This window comes from Rattus norvegicus, chromosome 5, assembly GCF_021556685.1.
Source record: "Rattus norvegicus strain SHRSP/BbbUtx chromosome 5, alternate assembly SHRSP_T2T, whole genome shotgun sequence".
NCBI classification, from domain to species: domain Eukaryota; kingdom Metazoa; phylum Chordata; class Mammalia; order Rodentia; family Muridae; genus Rattus; species Rattus norvegicus.
In genome coordinates, this window is record NC_141538.1 from 8,109,465 (window position 1) to 8,128,835 (window position 19,371).

Sequence of the window (19,371 nt, forward strand, 5' to 3'; positions counted from 1 at the left end):
ATTTTTTCCAGTGCCCATGTGTTCCAGATGCTTCCCTAGTTTTTCTTCTATTAGTTTGAGTGTGTCTGGTTTGATGTGGAGGTCCTTGATCCACTTGGACTTAAGCTTTGTACAGGGTGATAAGCATGGATCGATCTGCATTCTTCTACATGTTGCCCTCCAGTTGAACCAGCACCATTTGCTGAAAATGCTATCTTTTTTCCATTGGATGGTTTTGGCTCCTTTGTCAAAAATCAAGTGACCATAGGTGTGTGGGTTCATTTCTGGGTCTTCAGTTCTATTCCATTGGTCTATCTGTCTGTCTCTGTACCAATACCATGCAGTTTTTATCACTATTGCTCTGTAATACTGCTTGAGTTCAGGGATAGTGATTCCCCCTGAAGTCCTTTTATTGTTGAGGATAGCTTTAGCTATCCTGGGTTTTTTGTTATTCCAGATGAATTTGCAAATTGTTCTGTCTAACTCTTTGAAGAATTGGATTGGTATTTTGATGGGGATTGCATTGAATCTGTAGATTGCTTTTGGTAAAATGGCCATTTTTACTATATTAATCCTGCCAATCCATGAGCATGGGAGATCTTTCCATCTTCTGAGGTCTTCTTCAATTTCTTTCTTCAGTGTCTTGAAGTTCTTATTGTACAGATCTTTTACTTGCTTGGTTAAAGTCACACCGAGGTACTTTATATTATTTGGGTCTATTATGAAGGGTGTCGTTTCCCTAATTTCTTTCTCGGCTTGTTTCTCTTTTGTATAGAGGAAGGCAACTGATTTATTTGAGTTAATTTTATACCCAGCCACTTTGCTGAAGTTGTTTATCAGCTTTAGTAGTTCTCTGGTGGAACTTTTGGGATCACTTAAATATACTATCATATCATCTGCAAATAGTGATATTTTGACCTCTTCTTTTCCGATCTGTATCCCTTTGATCTCCTTTTGTTGTCTGATTGCTCTGGCTAGAACTTCAAGAACTATATTGAATAAGTAGGGAGAGAGTGGGCAGCCTTGTCTAGTCCCTGATTTTAGTGGGATTGCTTCAAGTTTCTCTCCATTTAGTTTAATGTTAGCAACTGGTTTGCTGTATATGGCTTTTACTATGTTTAGGTATGGGCCTTGAATTCCTATTCTTTCCAGGACTTTTATCATGAAGGGGTGTTGAATTTTGTCAAATGCTTTCTCAGCATCTAATGAAATGATCATGTGGTTCTGTTCTTTCAGTTTGTTTATATAATGGATCACGTTGATGGTTTTCCGTATATTAAACCATCCCTGCATGCCTGGGATGAAGCCTACTTGATCATGGTGGATGATTGTTTTGATGTGCTCTTGAATTCGGTTTGCCAGAATTTTATTGAGTATTTTTGCGTCGATATTCATAAGGGAAATTGGTCTGAAGTTCTCTTTCTTTGTTGTGTCTTTGTGTGGTTTAGGTATAAGAGTAATTGTAGATTCGTAGAAGGAATTCGGTAGGGCTCCATCTGTTTCAATTTTGTGGAATAGTTTGGATAATATTGGTATGAGGTCTTCTATGAAGGTTTGATAGAATTCTGCACTAAACCCATCTGGACCTGGGCTCTTTTTGGTTGGGAGACCTTTAATGACTGCTTCTATTTCCTTAGGAGTTATGGGGTTGTTTAACTGGTTTATCTGTTCCTGATTTAACTTTGATACCTGGTATCTGTCTAGGAAATTGTCCATTTCCTGAAGATTTTCAAATTTTGTTGAATATAGGTTTTTATAGTAAGATCTGATGATTTTTTGAATTTCCTCTGAATCTGTAGTTATGTCTCCCTTTTCATTTCTGATTTTGTTAATTTGGACGCACTCTCTGTGTCCTCTCGTTAGTCTGGCTAAGGGTTTATCTATCTTGTTGATTTTCTCAAAGAACCAACTTTTGGTTCTGTTGATTCTTTCTATGGTCCTTTTTGTTTCTACTTGGTTGATTTCAGCTCTGAGTTTGATTATTTCCTGCCTTCTGCTCCTCCTGGGTGTATTTGCTTCTTTTTGTTCTAGAGCTTTTAGGTGTGCTGTCAAGCTGCTGACATATGCTCTTTCCTGTTTCTTTCTGCAGGCACTCAGCGCTATGAGTTTTCCTCTTAGCACAGCTTTCATTGTGTCCCATAAGTTTGAGTATGTTGTATCTTCATTTTCATTAAATTCTAAAAAGTTTTTAATTTCTTTCTTTATTTCTTCCTTGACCAGGTTATCATTGAGTAGAGCATTGTTCAATTTCCACGTATATGTGGGCATTCTTCCCTTATTGTTATTGAAGACCAGTTTTAGGCCGTGGTGGTCCGATAGCACGCATGGGATTATTTCTATCTTTCTGTACCTGTTGAGGCCCGTTTTTTGACCAATTATATGGTCAATTTTGGAGAAAGTACCATGAGGAGCTGAGAAGAAGGTATATCCTTTTGCTTTAGGATAGAATGTTCTATAAATATCCGTTAAGTCCATTTGGCTCATGACTTCTCTTAGTCTGTCGACATCACTGTTTAATTTCTGTTTCCATGATCTGTCCATTGATGAGAGTGGGGTGTTGAAATCTCCCACTATTATTGTGTGAGGTGCAATGTGTGTTTTGAGCTTTAGTAAGGTTTCTTTTACGTATGTAGGTGCCCTTGTATTTGGGGCATAGATATTTAGGATTGAGAGTTCATCTTGGTGGATTTTTCCTTTGATGAATATGAAGTGTCCTTCCTTATCTTTTTTGATGACTTTTAGTTGGAAATTGATTTTATTTGATATTAGAATGGCTACTCCAGCTTGCTTCTTCTGACCATTTGCTTGGAAAGTTGTTTTCCAGCCTTTCACTCTGAGGTAGTGTCTGTCTTTGTCTCTGAGGTGTGTTTCCTGTAGGCAGCAGAATGCAGGGTCCTCGTTGCGTATCCAGTTTGTTAATCTATGTCTTTTTATTGGGGAGTTGAGGCCATTGATATTGAGAGATATTAAGGAATAGTGATTATTGTTTCCCTTTATATTCATATTTGGATGTGAGGTTATGTTTGTGTGCTTTCATTCTCTTTGTTTTGTTGCCAAGACGATTAGTTTCTTGCTTCTTCTAGGGTATAGCTTGCCTCCTTATGTTGGGCTTTACCATTTATTATCCTTTGTAGTGCTGGATTTGTAGAAAGATATTGTGTAAATTTGGTTTTGTCATGGAATATCTTGGTTTCTCCATCAATGTTAATTGAGAGTTTTGCTGGATACAGTAACCTGGGCTGGCATTTGTGTTCTCTTAGGGTCTGTATGACATCAGTCCAGGATCTTCTGGCCTTCATAGTTTCTGGCGAGAAGTCTGGTGTGATTCTGATAGGTCTCCCTTTATATGTTACTTGACCTTTTTCCCTTACTGCTTTTAATATTCTTTCTTTATTTTGTGCGTTTGGTGTTTTGACAATTATGTGACGGGAGGTGTTTCTTTTCTGGTCCAATCTATTTGGAGTTCTGTAGGCTTCTTGTATGCCTATGGGTATCTCTTTTTTTAGGTTAGGGAAGTTTTCTTCTATGATTTTGTTGAAGATATTTACTGGTCCTTTGAGCTGGGAGTCTTCACTCTCTTCTATACCTATTATCCTTAGGTTTGATCTTCTCATTGAGTCCTGGATTTCCTGTATGTTTTGGACCAGTAGCTTTTTCCGCTTTACATTATCTTTGACAGTTGAGTCAATGATTTCTATGGAATCTTCTGCTCCTGAGATTCTCTCTTCCATCTCTTGTATTCTGTTGGTGAAGCTTGTATCTACAGCTCCTTGTCTCTTCTTTTGGTTTTCTATATCCAGGGTTGTTTCCATGTGTTCTTTCTTGATTGCTTCTATTTCCATTTTTAATTCCTTCATCTGTTTGATTGTGTTTTCCTGGAATTCTTTCAGGGATTTTTGCCATTCCTCTCTGTAGGCCTCTACTTGTTTATTAATGATTTCCTGTGTTTCCCTAAGTGTGTTCATGTCTTTCTTGAAGTCCTCCAGCATCATGATCAAATATGATTTTGAAACTAGATCTTGCTTTTCTGGTGTGTTTGGATATTCCATGTTTGTTTTGGCGGGAGAATTGGGCTCCGATGATGGCATGCAGTCTTGGTTTCTGTTGCTTGGGTTCCTGCGCTTGCCTCTCGCCATCAGATTATCTCTAGTGTTACTTTGTTCTGCTATTTCTGACAGTGGCTAGACTGACCTATAAGCCTGTGTGTCAGGAGTGCTGTAGACCTGTTTTCCTCTCTTTCAGTCAGTTCTGGGGACAGTGTGTTCTGCTTTCCGGCGTGTAGTTTTTCCTCTCTACAGGTCTTCAGCTGTTCCTGTGGGCCTGTGTCTTGAGTTCACCAGGCAGCTTTCTTGCAGCAGAAAATTTGGTCTTACCTGTGGTCCCGAGGCTCAGGTTCGCTCGTGGGGTGCTGCCCAGAGGCTCTCTGCAGCGGCAGCAACCAGGAAGACCTGTGCCGCCCCTTCCGGGAGCTTCAGTGCACCAGGGTTCCAGATGGTCTTTGGCTTTTTCCTCTGGCGTCCGAGATGTGTGTGCAGGGAGCAGTCTCTTCTGGTTTCCCAGGCTTGTCTGCCTCTCTGAAGGTTTAGCTCTCCCTCCCACGGGATTTGGGTGCAGAGAACTGTTTATCCGGTCTGTTTCTTTCAGGTTCCGGTGGTGTCTCAGGCGCAGAAGTCCTGCCGCTCCTGGGCCCTCCCCCACGGGAGCCCAGAGGCCTTATACAGTTTCCTCTTGGGCCAGGGATGTGGGCAGGGGTGAGCAGTGTTGGTGGTCTCTTCTGCTCTGCAGCCTCAGGAGTGCCCACCTGACCAGGCGGTTGGGTCTCTCTCTCACCGGGTCTGGGAGCAGAGACGAGCCATGTTTTAAGTTCATTTTGATTTTAATTTTCCTTATTCCCTAGAGCTTTTCAGTTTGTAGGGCCCTGTTCAGACCTGGTGTCTTCTGACTACATCCGTCCCATGTAGCCATGGCTGACATAAACATGCTGTCTATTAGCTTTCTGACTTGTGTCTCCAGCTCAGACTGCCTGGTGCCTGATTGCCTGTTCATTATCTCCCAATGGCTCTAGAATGTTCACACTAAAAGCATCAAAATGGATTCCTGATTTTGGTCACATGTTTCTCCTTTATCTTTTCAGTAATGTTTTCTACTTTCAGACATTTTATTGTTTTTTCTTTTCTAGTAAGAACCATCCCTAAGGGCAGTATTCAGTATTTGTTAGATGAGTAAATGCATAAACATCTCCTGAATAGTTTATTCAGTTCTTGCTGTACATACACGTGAGCTAGCTTTTCTTCACAGACGAGAGTGGACGTGGGGTCACAATGGTTTTTCACTGTAAAAGTGGAAGGAGTGGACAAGTGTAAAATATTGCCTAGAAAACTGGGATCTGATTATCCCCGACACAGATTTTAATGTAACAAGCAAGTAGACTGGGGTTGTAGCTGGCTAGTACATGCAAGGTTCTAACGTCAGTGTTCAGTACTACAAAACAGAACAAAAAAATAATAAGGAAAAATTACTTAAGCAATCGTGTTGCTTAGTTCTTCTAAGTCTATTAATGGAAGACAAATTAAGAAAGAAAATTTTTGTTAATTTTACTATTGATCTTTTTCTAACATTTAAAAAATTTTAAATGTACATTAATATATATCTGTTAATCCTTTTACTTGGAGTTACAAGTTTACTAATTCTGCTTCATTAATGGTTTACCTTGGGCACATTAAATCATTTCTTCTCTTTTCCCTTTCATTGCTCCTTTTTCTCTCTTTTCCTGGATAGCCTAGGCTGTCCTGGGCCCTGTCTGTGGTCCTCCTGTCTCAGCACCTGTGTTAGCCCGCCAGCCAGCCAGCCAGGCAGTTAAACCAAACAAGTGCTTTAGGACTTTGCAGTAGGATGTTTGTTATTTGAATGTAGTTCACTATTTAAAATTTTTGTTTTTTCTTCTCTCATATAATACATCCCATAGCTTCCCCTCCTGCCACTCCTCGTATTTGCTACCCTCTACTCTCCCATGTCCTCCAGAATCATTCCACACCTCTTGCCTATCTCCTAGCAGAAAAGAACAGGCCTCCCAGGGACAGGAACCAAACATGTCACAAGATAAAATAAAACCAGGTACAAACACTTACTTAAGGCTGAGTAGGGTAACCCAGTTGGAGGAAGAGTCCCAAAAGCAGATTCATGTATCTGGTTTTATGGTGACGTCTTTAATTTACTTGGACTTGAGTGTTGTTCAGGGTGACAAATCTGGATCTATTTGTATTCTTCTACATGCAAAAATCCAGTTAGTCTAGCACCCTTTGTTGAAGATGCTTATTTTTTTCCCCATTGTGTATTTTTGTTTCCTTTATAAAACATTCAGGTGCCCATAGGTGTATGGATTTCTGTGTGGGTCTTTGTTCTTATTCCATTGATCAATATGTTTGCTTTTATGCCAATACCATGTGGGTTCTTATGACAGCTTGAAATCTGGAATGGTGATACCTCAGGAAGTTCTATTATTGTTTAGGATTGTTTTAGCTATCTTGGGCTTTTTGTTTTTCCCTATAAAATTGAGTATTGTCCATTCAAGGTTTGTGAAGAACTTTGTTGGAATTTTGATGGGACTTGCATTGAATCTATAGATTGCTTTTGATAGGACAGCCATTTTTACTATGTTAATGATCTGTGAACATAGGAGATCTTTCCATCTTCTGATGTCTTTTCCACTTTCTTTTTTCAAATCCTTGAAGTTTTGGTCATATAGATCTTTTATTTGTTTGATTAGAGTTACCCCAAGGTATTTTGTTTTATTCGTGGCTATTATGAAGGGTGTTGTTTCCCTGATTTCTGTCTCAGCTCATTTGTCGTTTGTATTTTGTTTTTTCTTGTTGAGTTACTCTTGTACTCCATCTCCTTGGAAGAAGGCGTTTATCTGTTGTAGGCATTCCCTGGTGGAATTTTTGGGATCATTTAATATAAATTGTCATACATTTAAAAATAGCCATACTTTGACTTCTTCATTTCCAATTTATATCTCCTTGATCTCCTTCAGTTTTCTTATTTCTGGCTAGACCTTCAAGTACTATTTTTGAATAGATATGGAGTGGGTGGCTTTGTCTTATCCCTGATTTTAGTGGAATTTCTTTTTTTTCCCTCCATTTAATTTGATGTTGGCTATCAGCTTGCCGTGTATCACCTTTATTTAGGTGTGTGTCTTATATTCATGATCTTTCCAGGACTTTTACCATAAAGGAGTGTTGGATTTTGTCAAAGGCTTTTTCAGTATCTAATGAGATAATCATGTGGTTCTTTTTTCTTTTAGTTTGTTTATATGGTAGATTGCATTGATTGATTAGCATACAAACTGAACCATTCCTGAATCTCTGCAAGATGTAGGTCTCTTTCTTTGTTGAATCTTTGTATGGTTTGGGTATCAGGGTGATTATGACTTCATAAATTGAATTTGGCAATGTTCCTTCTGTTTCTATTTTGTGGAATAATTTGAGGAATATTGATATTAGTTCTTCATTGAAAACCACAATGTCTTTTGTGGTTGTAAAACCATCTGGCCCTGGACTATTTTTGATTTGGAGACTTTTAATGACTCCTTATTTCCTTAGGGGTTACAGGTCTATTTAAATTGTTTATCTGATCTTGACTTAACTTTGATAAGTGATATCTACTGAGAAGATTATTCCTTTTAGATTTTCTAGTTTTATGGTGTATAGGTTTTTAAAGTGTGATTTTTTGGATTTCCTCAGTGTGTGTTGTTATGTCCTACTTTTTGTTTCTGATTTTGTTAATTTGGGTATTTTGTCTCTGTCTTTTAGTTAGTTAGGATAAGGTTTTGTCTATATTGTTGATTTTTCTCAAAACTCTTTGTTTTATTGATTCATTTTATTGTTCTCTTTGTTCTGTTTTATTCAGCACTGAGTTTGATATTTTCCTGCTGTTTACTCCTTGGGTGTGCATTTTTCTTTGTGTTCTAGAGCTTTCAAGTGTGTTGTTAAGTTGCAAGTGTGAAATCTGTCTATTTTTTTTAATGTAAGCCTAGTACTATGAACATTTTGTCTTAGAAGACTGAGTATGTTGGTCTCAAATATAAATTTTTTATGAAATATTGACAAAATGTTTTTAAAGCTTTGAAAGTTTTATTTCAAATATCTTGTTATTTGTAGTCAGTATAGTATATAAACTCATGGTAGCTATGTAATCCACTGCCACCTTAGTTGAGGTCTTTGCCTGTAAACTCCTTCTCCTCTCATTGATATTCTCACTTTTCTTCCAGTCCCAGAATAGTAAACATCACAGAATTAGAGATATTCACTATCATACTTGAAGTTTAACACTTCCCTCCTCATATTCACCAATTAATCTTCTATCACCACTGCCTAGATCCCATGCCCCATAAGCTCTGACCTCTTCCATTCACGTCTTTATCTCACAAGCATCTGTGAGCACATTTACACGTCAACTCTGTTCAAATAAAAATCAAAGTTCAAGCTCACCCAGATGCATAGAGGCATGAATTAGCAGTGCATGATCTCCAGATCATGGCCATGACAGCATGCATAGAGCAGGACTTCTGGAAGACCAGTCAGTGCTCTTAACCACTGAGCCTTTGTTGTAAAGTTATAAAAAGGCTGTCTTTTACCCTGCTAGCTCAGGCCCTGCAGTGCCCCAAGATATCTGCTAGATATCCTGCCAGAAGCACACAGTCCAACTCCATGGTGGCCCAGTGTCTCTGCTGCCACACACTCTCCCAAATTCAATTCTCCACAAGGAAGAACACACAACTCAATAACCTCTGGTCCAATTAATAAGGTATAATTGCGCACCTAAACATACAAAGCCCGGTACACATCCATCCCTTAAGAACATTCATGGTTGGGGATTTAGCTCAGTGGTAGAGCGCTTGCCTAGGAAGCTCAAGGCCCTGGGTTCGGTCCCCAGCTCCGAAAAAAAAAAAAGAACCAAAAAAAAAAAAAAAAAAAAAAGAACATTCATAACAACCTGTAAATACACAGAGTGGAATCTTAACATCAGCCTCCATGTTCTCTCCACGGCTTCTCTGCCTTCCTGTTCCAGTCTCCTCTTCTTGCCTCAAACTTTTCTCCCGCCTATCCTTCCTTCTCGTCCAATGACAGGCCTCATTCTATCTTGTACCTGCCTCACCTGTATGACATCATCCCACAAGCTTTCTCTTTAGCCTGGGAAGTATTTTTTTTCTATAATTTCGTTGAAGATGTTAGCTGGCCCTTTGAGTTGGGAATCTAAACTCTCTTCTAAACCTATTATTTTTGGTTTGGTCTTTTCATTGTATCCTGGATTTCTGGAATGTTTTGAGTTAGGAGCTTTTTGTTTCTTGTATTTTCTTTTACTGTTGTGTCAATGTCTTTTGTAGTATCTTCTCCACCTAACAGTCTCTCTTCTATCTCTTCTATTCTGTTGGTGATGCTTTCATTTGTGACTCCTGATGTCTTTCCTAGGTTTTTGATCTCTAGGGTTGTTTCACTTTGTGCTTTCTTTAATGTTTCTATTTCTTTTTTCTTTCTTTTTTCTTTCTTTCTTTCTTTCTTTCTTTTCTTTTTTTTCTTTTTTCTTTTTTTTTAGGTCCTGGTCAGTTTTGTTTAATTACTTTACCCATTTTATTGTGTTTTCCTGTATTTCTTTAAGAGATTAGTTTCCTCTTTAAGGGCTTCTACCTGTTTACCTGTATTTCTTTAAGTGAGTTATTTATGTCCTTCTTAAATTCCTCTATCATGTTCATGAGATGGGATTTTAGATCTGAATCTTGCTTTTCTGGTGTGTTGAGGTATCCAGGGCTTGGTGTGGTGGGAGAACTGGGTTCTGCTTGATGCCAAGTAGCCTCAGTTTCTCTTGCTCCTGTGCCTGCCTTTCCCCACCTGGTTATCTGTAGTGCTAACTGCCCTTGCTGTCTCTAACTGGAGCCTGTCGCTCCTGTGATTCTGGTTGTTTCAGAACTCCTCAGGTCGGATCCTATGTTCCTGAGGTCCTGTTCTGTCAGAGCTCCCGGAGTCAAACTCTCTCTGGGTGTTGCAGGAGTGGGCAGAGCCAGATCCCTGAGTCTGGGCTGGGGACGCCTGAAAGCAGGAAGGAGCCCGTGCCTCTGGGTGTGTGTGTCCATGTTTCCCTGATCTTTCAGTCTGCCTTGTTTGGAAGTTGTTAAGATTTTGCACATGGTGTCTGGATCAGAGCTCCATGATGGAAGCTTAGCAAAGAGAACATTTAAAGGAGGGCGGAGTCCGAGGTCATCATGGTGGATGTCATAGCAGCAGGCAGCTGGAGCATTGGCGTTGTCGCCGAGAACTCACATCTGGTCCACAAGAAATACGCAGAGAGAAAGAACTCACGGGATGACACGAGCTCTCAGAAGGTCAGAGCCCACCGGCAGTGGCCATCCTCCTCCCGTAAAGCCTGAACAGTTCCACCACATGGGGAACAAGTATGGGGGGCCGGTTCATTCAAACCACCACATTCCATTCCTTGGCCCCCTAGATTTATAGCCATATCACAATGCAAAATGTATTTAATCAAAACCAGAAAGTCCTTATAGTGTGTCAAAGTCTTCTAATTGAAACTCTCTGTAAAAACAAAAATCAGTTGCATGCTTTCTACATACATTGGCACAGGATTTACAGTACAATTTCAGAAGGGAGGAATGGGGCAGAGTGAAGAAATACTAGACCAAGGCAAAACTGAAACAGCAGGAAAGACTCCAAATCCTGAAGCTCTGTCTGCCACCAGAGGACTTTTCAGGCCTCTCAGTCTTTACAGCTTTGGCGATGTCATTTCTCTCTCTTGGGCTGGTTCCACTTCCTGTTAGCATCATACCTTGGCAGGTGTCAGCTTGGATACCAACATCTTGGAGTCTCTAATGTGTCCAAGCTTCACTTTCACAGCTTCACTGAGCCTGCAGGGACTCCTCTGCTACACCCCTGGTCTCTGCAGCTTTCTTTAACCTCAGAGGGGGACTGCCCTGTCCTTGTTCACTCTATGTTCACTCCAAAGCCAGAGCCACGTGGCTGACACTCAAGCCTGCTGCCTGCTTGGGATGAAACTGGCTACCTCCTTCAATTATATCTGTATAAGTTTTGATTTACTTTTGCTCTTTAGTAATAGATAGTTCTGTAGGCCTTTTTACATACTGCAGGATTAGCTGGGTGGCTTCTCCCTGAGAGCACTGCTCCATTTATTCCATTTATTTCCTTATTTCTTCTAGCACAAACCAAGGTGTTGTCAACATTAAGTTTCTTGGTGCTCTTTTTCACCTTAAACTGTACATTTTGTATTTCTGTTTTTTCTGCCTGCTCTAATTTTGTTGTAGATTTGTATGAGTGATTACTAATAACCAAGCAACAGAATTGAGACGACACTGTCTTAAAATCTCTGCTATCAATGAAATTAGTCTAGAACTTGTCAGTTTCACCTCAGGCAGATTGTTAGACAAGGATAAAAAAGTAGATGTGTTCTTTGGCAAAATATCATAAGACGGTTTCTAGCTTAGCTCTTATATTGCTCCTCTAAAAGCTCTTGGGCTGGTCCTCCACTGTCCACACTGCTCTCAGCACCGTTAGACAATGGTGCTTGCTCCTTTAAGGTTGGCCCATTAAGCACCACTTACAACGTTCAACCTCTTTCCTTGTTTTCTACATTCTTCCAATAACCCAGCATGGTCACAGCTGTGCGGCTTCTGGTGCCACTTTTGTCTTAGTGACATTTCTGTTGTGGCAGCAAAATACCATGACCAAGGCAACTTATAAAAGAAAGCATTTAGGGACTGGAGAGATGGCTCAGCGGTTAAGAGCACTGACTGCTCTTCCAGAGGTCCTGAGTTCAAATCCCAGCAACCACATGGTGGCTCACAACCATCTGTAATGGGATCTGATGCCTTCTTCTGGTGTGTCTGAAAACAGCTACAGTGTATTCATATATATATGAATGAAATAAGTTAATCTTAAAAAAGAAGAAAGCATTATTTTGGGGGCTCAGGGTCTCACAGGTTGTAGGTCTAAGGTGATCATTGTGAGGAGCATGGCAGCAGGCAGGCTCTGGAGCAGTAGGTCAGAGTTTAGGCTAACTGGGAATGGCCTGGGCTTTTGAAACCTCAAAGCCCACCTCCAGTGACACACTTGCTCCAACAAGGCCATATTTCCCAATCCTTCCCAAACTGTTCTGCCACCTGGAGACCAACCATTCAAATTTGTGAGCCTATGGGGTATTCTCATTGAAACACCACATATATTTTGTATCTTTCAGCAAAGTCACATTTCTAGTCATAGTTTCTCAAATGATTTTTGTTTCCTTTTCTAGCGCGTGTTTAGTAAATTTTCCAAACTATTTTTGTTCAGCCTGCATTAACAGTGTACCATTGACTAGATTGAGATTGGTTAAGACAAATCCATTTCTCATAGTTCTACAGTCTGGGAAGTAATTTGATTTGGGTACTACTGATTAATTTACTGATCAAGGCCTCTTTCTGGCATAAAGATGCTCCTTTCCTGCCATAGCCTCACAAGTTCAGACTCTGTCATGGAGACCACCCCTCTGTGACTTTATCTGCCTCCCAGAATCCTCCTGCTACTATCATGTCTAGTATTAGGGTTCTGATATAAGAATGAGAGGAGGAACACAAATACTCAGTCCACAGGGAACTTGTGTGTGCTTTCCAAGGTCTGCCTTTCCTTGTTTCCATGGATACCCTGACATGGCGGATTTCCTGGATAACTGGGTCTGTAGGGAAAGATGAAGCAGCTAACGAGTGCTCACACTGGAACTACTGGGAGAGTAATGGAAGGAGAACTCTGGAGCAGACCTGGGTAAGGACTGAGTGGGAAGTGAAAGTGTTGGTGACTCCTCTGGAGTTTGTAGAGATGCTCACAGTGTGCTTATGGCCATTATTAGGAGAGTTCTTGGAGACAGAATTTCACGATCTTTAAACTTACTTATATTTCTGCCATAATTTTTGTTAAATACCAACATTTTGGAAAAGGAACAAATCATCAATGAATCAATTTTTTGAATCAGGTTGAAAGTAATAAGGATGTTTTAAGTATAAAATTTAAATTTAAATTTATTTTTAATTTATGTGTATCAGTGTTTTGGCTGCATAAATGAAAGTATTCTATATGCATGCCTGGTGCCCTTGGAGGTCAGAAGATGTCAGATCTTTTTTTGTAAAAGGGTGTCTGTAGCTCTGGTTTTCTGGAACCTACTCTGTAGGTCAGGCTGGCTTCAAATTTACAGAGATCGGTTGCATCTGCCAGCTGAGTGCTGGGGTCAGAGGTGTGCGCCACCACGTCAGTCATGTGCATTCTCTATGACTGTTCTCCAGCTCTCTTTTTAAAAACAGAAGCTAAAGAATACTGAAGAGCAGCGTGCCTTCATGCATGCCATAGTGCTGTGTTTCTTGCTTCCTCAAAATACACCTTTGCTTTTTCCTTAGAGGTTTGAAAATAAATTTCAGTCATAATTTTATATACTTGAATACTTAGATGTATCTGTCTTTTAAGGTATTCTTTTATTATACCTGCAGTGCTGCCATCATTTATCCTATTTAATATAATCTTTATTAGTCTGCTTGAAGCTACTGTAAATGAAAGCCAGAGACTGGGTAATTTATACAGAAATTTATATGACTGGATTTAGGGAAGTTTCAGATCAAGAGACCGTGTAGCGAGAACCTTCTTTCTCATCATTCCGTGGTTAGAGCCAGGTGGACATGAGTGTGCAGAGCAGGAGGTCACTTGTTCTTATAACAGACCTGCTGTCTGTAAGGACTACTCTGCCAGCTGGAGCACTCCTGGGAGGCGGTCTAGACTGCTTATGACCAGATCTTCTCTTAAGGCCATCACATAAACTGTTGGGGATTAGTTTGAGCCTTAGCCCAGTCCTTGGGCAAATTTCTCCAGTGGCTGTGTAAATGCTTTTTATTTCTTTTGAAATTTCACCACGAGTCTAATTAAGAATCTTATGCTGTATCTTATCACATCTCCCTGTGTCCTATAATGTCTGTAATATACAATGTTCTTGCGTTCTTTTTTTCATGACTGACCTTTTGAAGTCCCATAATTAAGACTTGTCACTTTCCCACTCGATCAGATGCAGGTTAGGATACTTTCCAGCATGAGTGGTTGTGTGTTAAGATATTTTGGCCAAGCATAGACTACAGTTGTTGATGTGTGCTTTTCACTGAGTTTTATCTAGAGACATATGATGTTGGGTGGTGTTAGTGTTGATCACACTCGCTTTTATCAGTTATTAAGGTATTTTCTAGGTTGGACGGCTCAGTGGTTAAGAGCATGGCTGTTCTTGCAGAGGACCAGGGTCAGTTGCACCCACATAGTGATTTCCAGACATCGATATCTTCACTTTCAGAGGACCTGACACTGGCTTCTGATATCTGCAGGCATCTGTAAAACACCCATGTAAACAAAATACATTAGAAAAGATAATTTTCTAAGAGATCAGTTTGCTACAGAGATATATTTTTAAATTAATAAATTGTTTTCAATTACTACTACAAAGTAGTAAGTGGTGTGTATTTATTGTGTAACTTGATCTGAAAACTTAAAGAGGTAACACTATGTACTGAGTGGAAGTATGTGGGTCAGATGTGGGTGCAGAAGGGGGAGTAGCATGAGACATGGGAATGGACATACGGACCTAACATGCCACAGTAAAAATGGTGACAGTTGAAGCATGGGTAAGATGATGTGGTTAGCTTCTAGTTTTAGATAGTTTCTTTTTTCTTTTTTCTTTTTTCTTTTTTTTTTTTTCGGAGCTGAGGACCGAAGCCAGGGCCTTGTGCTTGGTAGGCAAGCGCTCTACCATTGAGCTAAATCCCCAACCCCAGATAGTTTCATTTTTTTTATTTTAAACTTAGTTTTAGAAACTCTGTGTGTGTGTGTGTGTGTGTGTGTGTGTGTGTGTGTGTGTGTGGTGTGTGTGTGTGTTGGGTGTGTGTGTGTGTGGGTGTGTGGTGTGTGTGTGGTGTGTGTGGTGTGGGTGTGTGTGGGTGTGTGTGGGTGTGTGTGGTGTGTGTGTGTGTGTGTTGGGTGTGTGTGTGTGTGTGGTGTGTGGTGTGTGTGTGGGTGTGTGTTGGGTGTGTGTGTGTGGTGTGTGTGGTGTGGGTGTGTGTGGGTGTGTGTGGTGTGTGTGTGGGTGTGTGTGTGTGTGGTGTGTGTGTGGTGTGTGTGGTGTGTGTGGTGTGTGTGTGTGGTGTGTGTGTGTGGGTGTGTGTGTGTGGTGTGTGTGTGTGGTGTGTGTGTGTGTGGTGTGTGTGTGTGTGGTGTGTGTGTGTGTGTGGGGTGTGTGTGTGGTGTGTGTGTGTGTGTGTGTCTGTGTGTGTGTGGTGTGTGTGTGTGTGTCTGTGTGTGTGTGTGTTGGGTGTGCACGTGCACTGTGTATATATGTGTCCAGTAGAGACCGGGGGCTCACGATGGTTGTCTTTCTCTATTGCTCTCCGCCTTACTTTGTGAGACATGTTCTCTCACTGAATCTGGAGCTCACTGATGGGGCAAGACTGTCTGGCCAGCAAGCCCCATGTTTGCTGGGCATTTTATGTGGATACTGTGTACTGACTCATGTTCTTACACTCACATGGCAAAGCCTTTACAGAGTGAGCTGTTACCTCCCTGCCTCACGTTTTGATTTTGACTTTGAGGTAGTGTTTCACTGCCACTCGGGCTGGACTTGAATGGCAGGCAGCCTTTTGTGTCTGTCTGTGTTTGCTTTCTGAGTGCTGGGCTTATAGGTGTGTATGGATCTCCTGCAGAAAGACAGAGTATTAGTTACTTGTCTGTTGCCAGGATGGAATACTGTAATCAAGAAGACTTTATTTTGGGGTTATGATTCCAGAGAAAGAACAGTCCATGATGGTGGGGTAGATTAGCAGGCTGCAGGCAGCTGGAGCGGCAGCTGAGAGCTCACATCTCAAACCACAAACACTTCTGAGGGAGCCAACACTTTAGAAACCTCAGAGCTGTCTCCAGTGATGTGCTTCTTCTAGCTTGACAACATCCAATCCTTCCCAAACAGTTCCACCAACTGGGAGCGCACGCACGCAGTCTGTGCTTGAGGAGGCCATTTTCTCTCCAAGCAGACAGTAGTTTAGCAGCAGTTTAGGCTGTCACAGCTGAGTGAGGCTTGATGAGAGGGCAGGCCCAGAGCAGTGCTCTGAGTGAGGCTTGGTGAGAGGGCAGGCCCAGAGCAGCGCTCTGAGTGAGGCTTGGTGAGAGGGCAGGCCCAGAGCAGCGCTCTGAGTGAGGCTTGGTGAGAGGGCAGGCCCAGAGCAGCGCTCTGAGTGAGGCTTGGTGAGAGGGCAGGCCCAGAGCAGCGCTCTGAGTGAGGCTTGATGAGAGGGCAGGCCCAGAGCAGTGCTCTAGAAAGGTGAGGAGATCTGAGGAATGTTTGTGGGGTTAGCCTGGATAGACCTGTGTGCTGGCTGAGGGCACATTGTGAGAACTGACTGGTGTTCAAGACACTGAATGTGTGAAGGTGTAAGGGCCATGGCTGCTTGCCTTCTGTTAGTTTCTCTTATTTGTTGTATCTATTACGTTTCCAAGGACTGTTTGAACAACATTAGCAATGTGATTCTATTTTGGAAAAGAGTTTGCGATGGTCTAGTCCATTTAAAATGTTTTTAGAGCTGCTGCTATGTCTTTACATAAGATCAGACAGTTTGATACAATCTAAGATTCTTTCATAGGTAGAATATGATTTTTTTGTTGTTGCAAATGATTTCTAATATACTTCTAGTGCAATTTTGGTTCTATAGTGTATGTGTTTTCTCAGAGTACCAGTTGTTCTATGGTGTGTGTGTGTGTGTGTGTGTGTGTGTGTGTGCACGTGTGTGGTGTGTGCATGTGTGTGGTGTGCATGTGTGGTGTATGTGTGTGCATGTGTGGGGTGTGTGTGTGCATGTGTGTGGTGTGCGTGTGTGTGGGGTGTATGTGTGTGCATGTGTGTGGTGTGCGTGTGTGTGTAGTGTGCATGTGTGTGGTGTGCATGTGTGTGTGTGATGTGTGTGGTGTGCGTGCGTGCGTGTGTGCGTGCGTGTGTGTGTGGTGTATTTGTGTGTGGTGCATGTGTGTGTGCGTGTGTGTGCATGTATGTGGTGTGTGTAGGTGTGTGTGTGTGGTGTGTGTGTGTGCATGTATGTGGTGTGCGTGTGTGCATGTGTGTGGTGTGTGTGTGCATGTATGTGGTATGCGTGTGTGTGTGGTGTGCATGTGTGTATGTGTGTGTGCATGTGTGTGGTGTGTGTGTGCATGTATGTGGTGTGTGTGTGGTGTGTGTGGTGTGCGTGTGTGTGTGAGGTGTGTGTGCGCGTGTGTATGTGTGTGTATGTGTGCGTGTGTGTGTGTGGTGTATGTGTGTGTGCATGTGTGTGGTGTATGTGTATGTGCGTGTGCTTGTGTGTGGTGTGCATGTGCATGTGTGGTGTGTGTGTGTGCATGTGTGTGGTGTGTGTGTATGTGTATGTGGTATGTGTGTGTATGTGTGTGTGTGTGTGTGTGTGTGTCTTCTCAGACCATCAGATTTGGTACCTGAAAAATTTTATGTTTTCTCTGTCTGTCTGATTTTTCCAAGATGTTTTCGGTGCAGCTGAGTCTGGGTGAGCAGACATGGGAATCCGAAGGGAGCAGTATAAAGAAGGCCCAACAGGCTGTTGCAAATAAAGCTTTGACTGAATCTACGCTTCCCAAACCCGTTCAGAAACCACCCAAAAGTAATGTCAATAATAACCCAGGTATGGTGTTAATTTCTTTCCTTCTTTGTATTGTGAGCTGATGTGTTACTCTTCTTTGTGTGCTGCATTTGTATAGTAGGAGAGTACAAAGTTAATAGTACACACACACACACACACATTAATATAACAGCAAAGAGAATTATATTTGTTTTTAAAGTTCCCCTGAGTAGACACTGTAAAAATCTATTCCTTTGAATGTTGACTAGAGCACAGGTGGGTGAGAATGCATGAAAGGTGTTTCTTCTAAAATAAAATTGTTTTTATCTTTTTAAAAGTTTGTACTTTTAAACTTTTAATTGTAATTTTAATAATTAAGTTATTCTTTTTTAATGTAATGTAAAATTATTAAGCCATTTTATTAAATATTTTGCTTGTTGGTATAAAAATTGAAAACAGCTGATAATTTAGAACATTCGTATGAAATTTGTTAAGAATTCTCCAAATCTGTAAAGCTGTCCATGTACAAGATTCTTAAGTAAATGGCAGTACTAATTTTGAGCTCCTAAGAGCAGCTTCGAAAGCTGTTTGTTTGCGTCACTACCAACAACATGCCGTGTCTAGTCAGTCATCTTTTGGGAAGAGGCACAGTGCATTAATTTATGATGTCAAGTTAATGACGTTTGTCTAAGTTCAGTTTCAGCCATGCGTCTGTGTACAACATAGCAATACAAACTCTTACCTCAGCATCAGTGCTAGTGCGGCTTTAGGCCTTTTCATAATGAAGTGAGGACCACACCAGCTAATGGTGACTCTACTCTGTTTAATTAGTCCCACATTGTCAGGAGGCTCAAGTCAGGGATACACTTCCTTCTTGACTGTCCTGTGCTTGATAGGTCGTCTGCTCTTTCAAGGCTCTCTCCCAGACTTCGGGCTTTCTGTAGGGACCCTCTGACTCTGTTTAGCTTGTTACATCATTCATTGAGGAACTTGTGTAAGTCCACAAGGAGTAGCTAAGAAGCCTAACCTGTTCAGTTAAGTTGGTAAAGATGACCTATGTTGGTGATTTATAAAAACTTTGTGATTGTATATAATGTACCAGTATGTATTAATCACTGCTGTTACAAGGTATATAGGCATATAGTCTCTTTATCTGTGAAGATCATACAGTGTTGTACACAAATACATGGTTTAATGGTAGACAGAAAGTGTCACGTGAACAATAGCAGTCTTTAATCTTAAAAGTAATGATCATATGGACTGAGGTAAGATGTAGACCTTGAATGGAGACTAGCTAGGTTCAGAGAAAAGGAAAGAACATTGTAGACTGAAGGAATCCCATAACGAAAATGGGTCCAGGAGCAAGAATCTGGTCAGTGGGTTTGGTGAAAAGAGTTTGTGTCTGGTGATGATTTTAGTGACCATCGGCTAGTGCAACGTGAGACCCAAACACCAGCTTCCTTCACGAGATTGATTTTGTCATTTGGAGCACTTAATATCTATCAACAAGCAGATGCTGTAAAAGAATATTTTGATATATTGCATTTGACCTGAATTTGAGGGGAAGATGAGAAAGCAAGGTGGTCAGCTAAGCAGTCAATGCCATAGTTTTGAATAAAAATAGTTAAGAAGTCTCCTGTGTATTGAATACTGTGTATGCCACCCTTCAAGGGTATAGGGAGGGGCTTTGGTGTGGAAAA

General features: G+C 41.1%; 1 protein-coding gene across 19 annotated transcripts in view; it reads left to right on the forward strand.

Moving 5' to 3' along the window:
• The window catches only part of Stau2 (staufen double-stranded RNA binding protein 2), a 245,859-nt gene that overhangs the window by 30,644 nt on the left and 195,844 nt on the right, over nucleotides 1-19,371 (forward strand). For 16 of the 19 annotated variants that reach the window (XM_087660245.1, XM_087660247.1, XM_087660251.1 and 13 more), the window contains 1 exon segment: nucleotides 17,575-17,734. The exons of the other annotated variants lie outside the window; for them this stretch is intronic. In XM_087660245.1, coding sequence (XP_087516371.1) covers nucleotides 17,575-17,734 — 160 coding nt within the window. 19 annotated transcript variants of the gene reach the window in all.